This window comes from Polypterus senegalus, chromosome 2 (assembly GCF_016835505.1).
Source record: "Polypterus senegalus isolate Bchr_013 chromosome 2, ASM1683550v1, whole genome shotgun sequence".
Taxonomy (NCBI): Eukaryota; Metazoa; Chordata; class Cladistia; order Polypteriformes; family Polypteridae; genus Polypterus; species Polypterus senegalus.
Genome location: NC_053155.1, coordinates 31073897 through 31086115, shown reverse-complemented (window position 1 = coordinate 31086115; position 12219 = coordinate 31073897). Strand labels below are relative to the sequence as shown.

Genomic DNA, 12219 nt, shown 5'->3' with positions numbered 1-12219 from the left:
AGTCCAGTGGATCGAGACTGTTATTTTAAAATGAGTTTATCAAGAACACTGGGACACAGTTGGAAACTTGTTAAGGGTAAATTTCACAGAAACATTAGGAAGTTTTTCTTTAGACAAAGACCAATAGACACTTGGAATAAGAGACCAAGTAGTGTGGTAGACATTAAAAACTTTAGGAACTTTCCAAACTTGACTTGATGTCTTTTTAGAAGAAATCATTGGAAAGGACTGGTGAGCTTTGTTGGGCTGAATGGCCTGTTCTCGTGTAGATTGTTCTAATGTTCTAACTTGAAGAGGCGTCAGCTAAGTGGGCCAGGACAGGTCGTATATTCTCCGAAATGGTTGTGTATTTCAAGTGCATCTGTGACACAAACTGAGCGCGACAGGCTGGAACTTGTCTGAGGCAAATGTATGGTAGCTCGTTGTCACACTTGTATAAGTTTCTACATCTTCTGTAAAGTTCACACCAACTCCTGTGGCTGTGGTTGAGCATGAGCAGAGCGGACTACTCCATACACACACAGGTGTGTCATTTATATAGCTATAAAGTAAGTACACCCCATGGAAATTCTTGACCTTTTTTTTTTTTTAGATATTTCAACAGTGAAACAGTAGATTGTTGTGTAAACAGGGCCTACAGATAAATAATTCCAAAACTCAAGGAAAGTTGCCTCTTCAATCATGTATTAAAAAAATATCAATACATGTTAACAGTGTTTTGAGGAAGAAGCAAGTCTACCCTTGGCCTCAGAAGCTGATATTGTCCCCCTTTACCAGAAATGACTTCTGCAACACTGGCCAACTCAGTAAAATATTGTAGCACCCCTCCATGCAAAATGTCTTCAGTTGCAAGATGTTCATGAGTTAGCATGGCTGTACTACAAGTTTCAAATCAACCTAAACACTTCCATGACACTGAAACCAGAACTTTGACTAGGCCAGTCCAAAACCCTCCATTTCTTCTTTTTGAGCCATTCCTTGGTAGATTTTCTAGTGTGCTCTGGAACATTATTGTATTGAAAGATCCATTTCCAGTTCAACTTCAACTTTCAGACAGATGCCCTCCAATTCTCCTTAAACACACATTGATATGAAACAGAATTCACAGCTGACTTGATGACTGCAAGTTGTCCAGTCCCTGAGGCAGCAAAGTAATCCCAACCCAGAACATTTCCACCACCATTCTTCACATTTGGTATAAACTTCTTCTCCTGAAATACTGTCTTCGGATTGTGGCAAACATGCCTACTGTTATTGTGGCCAAACATCTCTATCTTTGAGTCATCTGTCCAGAGAACATTGTTTCAGAAGGCCTGGTCTTTTCCTGTATTTTTAATGGCAAACTGTTATTTTTGTTTCTTTGTTTGTTTGTTTTTCTTGGCACATCTTGCTTGCAGGTCAAATTTTCCCAGCCTCTTTCTGATTGTAAGTGAAGCACTTTTGACACCAACTATTCCAAAAGTTACTTGTAGTGACATTTTGACAAGCTCTTTGTCTGAATTTGCAGTACGCATAGTCCTAGAAAAATAAGCAGTCTTTTGAAATCTACAAGACTGGTAGATGGTTTCCTTACAGTGGAGTGATTGAGTTCAGATAACTTTGTGATCTTTTTAAACCCTTTGATAGATTCGTAGGCCTTTATGACCTTCTTTCTGAGGGCCTTAGAGAGCTCCTTTGATCTTGTCATCATGACACCACACATATCAATATCAAAGAGAACACCAGACTCTCGATATCTGCGGTTTCAATAAGACAGTCAGGTCCACCTGCATACTCCTTATGAAGGATCTAATCATCTGGAACAGCTGATTCTAACTTTATGGATTTGAAGTGGTGATAAACTGAATGGTGGACTTACTTTTTCCATGTGACAAATCTGCATTTTTGTTAATTTAGATTATGAGAAAGAAGACACTAAGTGTATTTGTTCAAGCATCGCACCTTTATTTTTACAGATCTACTGTTTGCTTGTTTAGATATGTTGAAAAAATTAACAATATTCATGGGTTTGTGCTAACTTGTTCACATGACTGTGTGTGTTCCTTGTATTCTGTGGGTGGATCTCCGAGAGGTGGGGCCATCATGACCTCACAGTGAAGGACCGCCCTCTGCCTGGCGGAGGAGACAGCTTTCCTCAGGCTGTCGGCGAGAGTTGTTTCAAGTTTATTATAAGTTTTGCTTTCTTTTGATATTAAAGAAATACTGTTTTGGTAACAATATAGGCATGATTAAAACATCAACATAAAAATGATAGAGTTAAAAAACAGCTTTGTGTCAAAAGCATGTTGAGCTACATTATTTGTATGAAAATGTGCTATATAAATACATGTTGTTGTGAAAAACAAAAAGAAAAACATTAGAAATGTAATTGTGTCTGACCCATATCCAAGTTATATAAAGGTGATGAAGTTTATGACAGGCTGCATTCAGTCAACTGCTGTGTAGAGACATGGACTGCATTAAAAAGCAAAGTCTTTGTGAATATTTGGATGGTTTGTAGAAACAACTTGAATACTGTGGTGCTCTAGTGTGCCCTCCTACCTATTAAATCTAGTTTTCTGGGTTTGAATGCTGCATCTGGTCACTAACCATATAGAGCCTGCATTTTATACAGCAGCTTAAGCATAAACTTCCTTGACATGGACTCCACACCTTGTTATATGTAACATTGTATCAGCCTTCTTGAAGAATTCTGTCCAAAATCTGGATGTAGATAGTGAGGAGTCCACTATGACTACTAGATTCTTCCCACAAAGGGATACTTTCGAGTTTCAGACCTCCCGTTATGTATTCTACTTCCTTCTGTCTAAAAATGTACATTTACTGACATTAAATTTACACTATCATCCTGTCTGCCCAGTTTAGTATCATCCGCAAAACTAACCAGCTTGTTAACTGTATTCTTATCCAGATTGTTTATGGGTATTAAAAAGATCAACAACCCCAGCACTGGTCCCTGTTGGGCACCACCTTTAACATCACCTAATTCAGAAAAAGATCCTCTTACTATTACTCTCTACGTCCTGTGCCTGACCCACCCACAGATTGCACCCTCAATTCATGTGGAACCTTACCAAAAACCTAAAAATAAAGGTATTTCATATTATATGCACCTCTCTGATCATAAGCTGTTTTTGCTTCCTCACAGAATTCAACCACATTAGTGAAACGTGACCGTCATTATCTGTACCTTAAACCTCCAGTTCTAAGCATGTGCAGCTCAATCTTCTTAATTTCCCTGTGATGCACATTAAGCTTACTGGCCTGTAGTTACTTGGGTCAGCCTGATCACTCTTTTATTATAATGGGATGTTTACTAGCCTTCAGTTTCTAAGAATCTCTCCAGTGTGCTGATACTTTTGAAAAATATGCACCAATGGTTAATATCTCTACTCGCTAAACTCCTGAAACACTCAAGGATAAATGTTGTCTGGCCTTGGTGATTTGTTTGATTTTAGCCTAATCTTAATCTTAGCAGCACTTCTCCCTCTACAATTTCCAGTTCACTCAGTACCTCCTTAGTAGTCCATATTACCCTCTCCATTTCCTTGCATGTGAAAACTTCTACTTCACTGTATTTGTTAATTCTCTTTACTACTTCTGATACACTTCACCTTCTCCTCGACTGTTCTTTTGCTACTAAAATACTGAATCTCTTAGGGTCGTCTTTTGCCTTATCTGCTACATTCCTGTCTAACTGCCTTTTAGCTTCCCTGATATCCCTCTTAATGGTTGCCCTTGTGTTTCACATTGGAGCTATTACTGTTATGTGCCTTGTACAGCTGATTTTTCTTTTGTAAGATGACTGCAGAGTTCACTTTTTAATTTCTTACTGTTTCTAAATTTCTGGATGAACTTGTCCTGTAGTACTTTTAGAACATTTTTACACCTGTTCCACTGCTTCTCGGCATTCTCCACACTTAAAAACGTACTCCTTTTAGACTCTGCTGCATCTGTTCATATTTTGCCCTAACAAAGTTAAAATGAACAGTTTTAGTCTTTTCATCTTACACAGGAAGCTGTATTATATTATGGTCACTTGACCCTAGCTGTTCGATCCCCTCTACATCCTCAGTTCTATCCTGATTATTACAAAATACTACAACTAGACAGGCTTCACCCCTCAATACTATCTGTACTGAAAAAGTCACGTTTTACATTCTAAAATCTCCTGAACCTGTGCTGTGCTATTTGAGGAGTTTGCCCAGTTAATATTTGGATAGTTAAAAGTCCCCCACTACTATAATATCCCCCTGTAAACTTGCCTTTTTAATATTATTTATTATTGATATTACTGTCTATATTGGGGGGGTCTACAGTGGTGTGAAAAACTATTTGCCCCCTTCCTGATTTCTTATTCTTTTGCATGTTTGTCACACAAAATGTTTCTGATCATCAAACACATTTAACCATTAGTCAAATATAACACCAGTAAACACAAAATGCAGTTTTTAAATGATGGTTTTTATTATTTAGGGAGAAAAAAAAATCCAAACCTACATGGCCCTGTGTGAAAAAGTAATTGCCCCCTTGTTCAAAAATAACCTAACTGCGGTGTATCACACCTGAGTTCAATTTCGTAGCCACCCCAGGCCTGATTACTGCCACACCTGTTTCAATCAAGAAATCACTTAAATAGGAGCTGCCTGACACAGAGAAGTAGACCAAAAGCACCTCAAAAGCTAGACATCATGCCAAGATCCAAAGAAATTCAGGAACAAATGAGAACAGAAGTAATTGAGATCTATCAGTCTGGTAAAGGTTATAAAGCCATTTCTAAAGCTTTGGGACTCCAGTGAACCACAGTGAGAGCCATTATCCACAAATGGCAAAACATGGAACAGTGGTGAACCTTCCCAGGAGTGGCCGGCCGACCAAAATTACCCCAAGAGCGCAGAGACGACTCATCCAAGAGGTCACAAAGACCCCAGGACAACGTCTAAAGAACTGCAGGCCTCACTTGCCTCAATTAAGGTCAGTGTTCACGACTCCACCATAAGAAAGAGACTGGGCAAAAACGGCCTGCCTGGCAGATTTCCAAGACGCAAACCACTGTTAAGCAAAAAGAACATTAGGGCTCATCTCAATTTTGCTAAGAAACATCTCAATGATTGCCAAGACTTTTGGGAAAATACCTTGTGGACTGATGAGACAAAAGTTGAACTTTTGGAAGGCAAATGTCCCGTTACATCTGGCGTAAAAGGAACACAGCATTTCAGAAAAAGAACATCATACCAACAGTAAAATATGGTGGTGGTAGTGTGATGGTCTGGGGTTGTTTTGCTGCTTCAGGACCTGGAAGGCTTGCTGTGATAGATGGAACCATGAATTCTACTGTCTACCAAAAAATCCTGAAGGAGAATGTCCGGCCATCTGTTCGTCAACTCAAGCTGAAGTGATCTTGGGTGCTGCAACAGGACAATGACCCAAAACACACCAGCAAATCCACCTCTGAATGGCTGAAGAAAAACAAAATGAAGACTTTGGAGTGGCCTAGTCAAAGTCCTGACCTGAATCCAATTGAGATGCTATGGCATGACCTTAAAAAGGAGGTTCATGCTAGAAAACCCTCAAATAAAGCTGAATTACAACAATTCTGCAAAGATGAGTGGGCCAAAATTCCTCCAGAGCTGTAAAGACTCATTGCAAGTTATCGCAAACGCTTGATTGCAGTTATTGCTGCTAAGGGTGGCCCAACCAGTTATTAGGTTCAGGGGCAATTACTTTTCACACAGGGCCATGTAGGTTTGGATTTTTTTCTCCCTAAATAATAAAAACCATCATTTAAAAACTGCATTTTGTGTTTACTTGTGTTATATTTGACTAATGGTTAAATGTGTTTGATGATCAGAAACATTTTGTGTGACAAACATGCAAAAGAATAAGAAATCAGGAAGGGGGCAAATAGTTTTTCACACCACTGTATAACACACTCCTAAAATAAAGCCTCTGTCTCTAATGCTTTCCAGACGTCCTCACTAAGATGGGGCTCATCGTCCAACTGAAGAGGACTTGTATTTAAATTGTTTCACATTTATGGCAACTACTCCCTCCCCCATTGTTCTCTTTTGCTTAACGTCTCTTAGCTTCCAAATCTGAAATGTAAACCATTGGTTATTCCAAATCTGCACCGGTGAAGATCTCATTTGGGAAATTTGACCTGTCCAAAAAAAATACACTTTTTTTTTTTTTAATAATTTACGGAGTGGTATGCTGTTTTTTTTCCCACAAGTGTAATTAAGGGTCATGTTTATCCTCTGATGTTTTTTATAAGCAATTATCATCAATGAGAAATCAACTTGCATACTGTAATCATTACGTAGTTCTTAGGTGATTATTTAGGGACAACTCTTACAAAGAATAAAAATGACACAGCAGTTGCTAGTTATGGGGCTCATATCCTGGTGCTGTCAATGGTTTTATACATTAATGTCTGAAAGCTTATGGCGTAGTAGGCATGATTGTATGCCAGTGTAGCCAGCCAGATTTGCCTTGACCAAAAGTAGTTCACACCGTTTTAAGAAATGCACTGCTGCTAGATGACACAGAGAAAGTTTACATTGTTTTACCACTCATTTTTAAGCAGTTTTACACTAATTTCATGAAAAAAATTTGGATGTGAGAGTAGGGCATCATTCATGAGGTCCTAACAGCTACAGAATGGCTTGGCAAGCAAGCCACGATTGTTGTATACTTCCACAATGTCATAACTGAAAATGACTTGGATAACGGATAACACAAAGGCAGAATTGCCCAGGAGGGGTTAGGTGGCATTTGGCTTAAAAAACACATTATATACTTGAACTACTGAAGACTGTGGGCCCACAGAGATTTATTTTTTCCAGGTTTTGGCATAACAAGAGTTTTTGTGTTCCTTTCCTTCATTGCCAGCCAGACATATGTGCCGATAATAAATAAGTAAAATAATAAATAAATGACTTTATCACATCACTGGTAGGTAGGTAGTACTTTTAGAAGCATTTGTGTAGCTTTGTTGATAAAGGCCATCAGTATTGTCTTCATTATAATAATAATAATAATAATAACACATTTTATTTTTATAGCACCTTTCCCATGCTCTCCTTAGTGACTACCTCCAGGGAGTCCAAAGTGTGTCTTATAACTAAACCTACATTCTTAATCAGCTTGTTGATTCAGTGGGCCTCGTTAAAGTGATGTTAACAGCCCAGCACACCACAGCATAGAAAATGGCACTGGCTATCATAGAAGTATAGAAATTCTGAAGGTTGTCACTACTGTCATTAAAGGAAAACAGTCCCTTAAGGAAGAAGAGCCTGCTCTGCCCTTTCTTCTACAGTTCCTCTCTGTCTTGAGACCAGTCCAACCTGTCATTGATGTGGATCCCTAAGTACTTGGAGGAATGCACCACCTCTACATCCATTTCTTGAATAGTGACTGGACATCAAGGCTCTTTGGTGCAGTAACAGTCAATGTCTTGGGCGGAGTGGTGGTTCTGAGGCTAAGGATCTGTGCTGGTATCCAGAAGGTTGCTGGTTCGAATCCCTGTCACTGCCAAAAGAGATCCTACTCTGCTGGGCCCTTGAGTAAGACCCTTAAGGAGTGCTGTACAATGGCTGACCCCAAGGGGTATGCGAAAACTACAAGAAATTGTATAAGGTGAAATAAAGAACAAAAAATATATATATATATATATATTCAGTTCCTTGGTTTTGCCGATGTTAAGTTACAGACAATTCTCGAAGTCATGACACTCATATGGTCTCATTCTCCATGTCAATAAATCTTATTTGTACAGAATCATCTGAGAATTTCTGCAAGTGACATGACCTGGTGTTGTATTTATAGTCGGAGGTGTGCACAATGAAGAGAAAAGCAGACAGGACTGTTCCTGATGGTGCTCCAGTGTTGCTCGCACACTCCTTGAGTGCAGTGCAGTCTGCCTGACAGACAGTCCATTATCCAGGACACCACATACTCCTCCACCCGCACATCTCTGAGTTTACCCTTTAACAGGGATGGTCTGGATGGTACTGAAGGAACTGGAGAAATCAAATTACACAATCCTAACAGTGCTGCCAGCTTTGTACAGTGTTGTACAGCAGATAACTGCATCTTCCACTCCAATCTTCATTTGAAAGACAAACTGCAGTAGGTCCAGGTGGTCTACCACAAGAGGATTTATATAGTCCAGGACCAGCCCCTCAAAGTTCTCCATGATGTGGGATGTAAACGTCTGTTTGTGACCAGACACTCTCCCTCTTCTCTCCAAGTTGTTATAACACCTTTTGCATTCTATTTCACCTGCTTCGCTGTGTCAGAACTTTGCCTAAACCATCCAAACAGATTCATATCAGACCCTCTCCATAAAGTCCATGCTGTCATTTCTTTTCTTGTTTCTACTGTCTTAGTTTGAAGACCATACAAGATCTAGGATGCTGTCCATTTCATTTTTCAGAACCTGCTTTTTCTAGGAATGAAGAAGTCAAACTTATAAATCAACATGTTTAAAGACGTATACTCACCATATGGTGAGCTTATACGATGTTTTCCGACACTTTATCACACAAACCAGCTCTTGTTCTTTTGAACTCACTTTTGGTTGTCTGTTACTTCGTATAGCGGCCTGCGCTCAGATTTGCAAGATGCTACGACATTTTTTTCTCACTGTAGCCAATTTGTTTTTTTGTTTACAATCAATCACAACAAGCCCACAAAGTGAAGGGTATACAGTTTATTTAATACTGGAGTATGCCGTAGCAAGTAACATGGTGTAAAAGAGCAGGCCGACAAAGGCATAATGCGGTACAATAAATGCAAAGTCTGCATGGCTGAGGCAGCACCGTAAAAATCAACATCTTCTATTTAGTGCCTTTTCATTGCACTCAATGTTAGGCTTTTAAAATTACAAAAAAAATATATATATATTTTCACTGATTTTGTTCACAAGTCCTCCTAGGACTTGAATCCCTTGGACATCCTGAGCGAGTTTTATAAAGCGTGTCAACTGTTTCATTCCTCCCAGGTCCCGTCAAGGCAATGCATAGATAGTCGGAATGAAGTCAGCTTCAAGTGAAGTACAACTGACTAATATTACTTTAAAAATATTGCATAATGTTAAAGGCAATGCAATAACAAAATAATATAGATTTACCCAAAAAATACATTTCATATTGTACTCTTTGCACACAAGATACGCCGAAACAGATTAATTCAATAATGCCAAAGATATATAAACGCTAAGGCACGACAATTCAAATAAAAATAAACACAAGATACAGAAAGCTATGATAAACTAAGAAAGTAAGCGAAAAGACCAAAGGCAGGTGTGGCCATGTTGAAGAGACTTCATTTTAGAATTAAATTATGTCTTGGTGTGGGGGAAGTAACCATCAGATTTCTTACATGGCTGACTTAGAACAGCCATGTGTAGTGTGGTGGTTACGACCAAATTCCATTCTTGTGCAAAACTGGCAGTGAGTAAAGGCAGCCAAGAAGCTCCCCTTGTGCTGAGCATGGAAAGAGAAAGAGAACTCCCTATGGCTACAGAGCACCACGTTTATTGGATTTTTCTGATTCACCAGACTGCTGAGATGAAGAATTTTTGCTTTTCGTACCTGACGGCTAGTAGCCACACCGGGCCTCACTTCATGCACTTGACGCGTAATTAGAAGCACCGTAAATATAAAGAAAAGGCATTTGTGTACAAAGTAAAAGACCGAGACATGTGCACTCAGAATGGAACTGAATAAAAGTAGGCGGCTCTTTATCCTTTGATAAAAAAAAATTGAATTTTTTTTTTTTTTTTGCATTTTCTTCCTTCACCATGGCATCATTTAAAGTAACAGAACCAAACATAAGCATTGAGCCAGGCAGGCAACAAGTGCCTCAAGAAGCCACATGGTGAAGCGTTTATTTGCGGCCCAATGTTTCCGCCAGTTTCTTCAGTCTCTTCTTCAGCTCCAGCGGGAACTTCTCATAACACTTTTTGCACACCGGCTTCATGTCAAACTCCACAAACTTGTTCCTAAAAGTAAAAGAAGCAGAATTATTCCCAGCACAGTGTTGTGCACATTACTGCTAAAACCTGCTTACACGTTTTACAAAAGCAGCAAAAGCCAACGAGATGAGCATGTCCGAGTACAGCTCCTTCACTCCTAATCACTGGCAGCCCGAGGACCCTCTACACAGTGCAAAATACAGAGTCCTGGGAATTCTAAGCACATGGGTACAGCATGCAATAAAATCAATGTCAACTTCAAACTAACCAAGTGCAAAAACAAGAAACAAAAAGTAAAACATGAAGCAGGAAATGTAAAATGTGAAAAATGATTCATACAAACAAACAATCTTTGGCACTAGTGATGTTACTCTACAGATGGTTCACTTGCAGTTTTAGGGAGAGTAGGACCAGGAGAAGCTTAAGTCCTAACCAGGAAAGTCAAAACTACTGCCATCAACCAGGAGCTGCCTCCTAACGAAAGGCTTTACAAAATGGCTGCATCACTAATGATTTTCATCATTTTAAATAGCAGCATTCAAAAGCAGATGCCACAATTATATCCCTTATAACTGGAAACACCATGCAAGTACAAAATATGCATATGAAATATGACAGAAAGCCTTGCATTAAACTGATCATTTTGTAACAATTGAAGGCAAAGTTTCACCCTTAATTATATTCAAATTATTTTCTGGGGGAAATTCTTAACCATGAAAGTTATATTCATTTTATCGCACTTTAAAGATTTTTTTTTTTTTTGCGTGAAATCTACTTTATTCATAAAGGCGGCCTGCCTTATTTGTGGATTTGGCATCTATGGTTTTGCAAACTGCAGTTTATAAAATGTTAAAAAATCATGAATATTTTCAAAAAAGGACATTTGAAATTTCTGCATGCAATGCTGCCTGTTAAATATGCACAAGAGACATATTGTGCAGGCTGATGCTGCTGAGGCACCGTGTGCCTGCTAAGTCCAGCCAGCCCTCAGTCCCGTTGCATCAGCCCCTCAGTTTGCTTTTTATGCACAATCCTCTTTATGCTTTTATAGATGTTCTGAACATTCATGATTTCTGCAAATCAACAAAAGGTCTTGAAACCATTTTACCACAGAAAAGGCAAACTGTAATTCTATGTTTTATTCAACACAACCAAGTTAACCGTACATTATATATTTCAGATTGGGTTTCTTACAAATATTCACTCTTCTTATCACAATTGCTGGAATTCATGTTTATATCTACTATTTCTTGGGTTTTCTTGAAACTGAGTTCTATACAGTGCATCCAGAAAGTATTCACAGCGTATCACTTTTTCCACATTTTGTTATGTTACAGCCTTATTCCAAAATGGATTAAATTCATTTTTTTCCTCAGAATTCTACACACAACACCCCATAATGACAACATGAAAAAAGTTTACTTGAGGTTTTTGCAAATTTATTAAAAACTAGCAGAATACCCGCGCTTCGCAGCGGAGAAGTAGTGTTTTAAAGAAGGTACGAAAAGAAAAGGAAAAATTTTTAAAATAACGTAACATGATTGTTAATGTAATTGTTTTGTCATTGATATGAGTGTTGTTCTCATATCTATCTATCTATGTTGTTCTCATATCTATCTATATATATCTATCTATATATATATATCTATCTATCTATCTATATATATCCCTCTATCTATCTATATATATATATATAGCAAAATACCCGCGCTTGGCAGCGGAGAAGTAGTGTGTTAAAGAAGGAAAGAGAAAGAAAAGGAAACATTTTGAAAATAACGTAACATGATTGTCAATGTAATTGTTTTGTCACTGTTATGAGTGTCGCTGTGATATATATATATATATATATATAGCAAAATACCAGCTTAGCGATGTCATGTGTTAAAGAAGTTATGAAAAAGAAAAGGAAACATTTTAAAAATAATGTAACATGATTGTCAAAGTAATTGTTTTGTGTATTTGGTGGCAGCGTCACAAAGTTGTTTTCGTAGCTGCATCAGAAAATGTACTACGACGTCTGACACGCCTCCTTTTTACTGTTTTCTCACAGCTTGGATTGCTGCTGTCATATATATATATACACACACACATACACACATACATACATATATATATATACACATACATATCTTCATATCTACATATCTATATACATATCTACACACACAAATTATATATATGTATGTATGTATGTGTGTGTGTGTGTGTGTGTGTGTGTGTGTGTGTATATATATATATAA

The 12219-nt window shown here is 38.2% G+C and overlaps 1 protein-coding gene across 5 annotated transcripts in view; it reads right to left on the bottom strand.

Moving 5' to 3' along the window:
* Positions 1–8698: 8698 nt before the first annotated feature.
* LOC120522838 (LIM and senescent cell antigen-like-containing domain protein 1) overlaps positions 8699–12219 on the bottom strand; it is a 180551-nt gene continuing 177030 nt past the window's right edge. For 3 of the 5 annotated variants that reach the window (XM_039743532.1, XM_039743531.1, XM_039743528.1), the window contains exon 11: positions 9925–10006. Coding sequence is in view for 2 of the 5 variants with exons in the window: in XM_039743530.1 (XP_039599464.1) it covers positions 9892–10006 (115 nt within the window). In the remaining 3 variants the exon portion in view is untranslated. Of the gene's footprint in view, positions 10007–12219 lie in introns of all 5 variants that reach the window. The other 2 variants (XM_039743530.1, XM_039743529.1) reach the window with 2 other exon arrangements.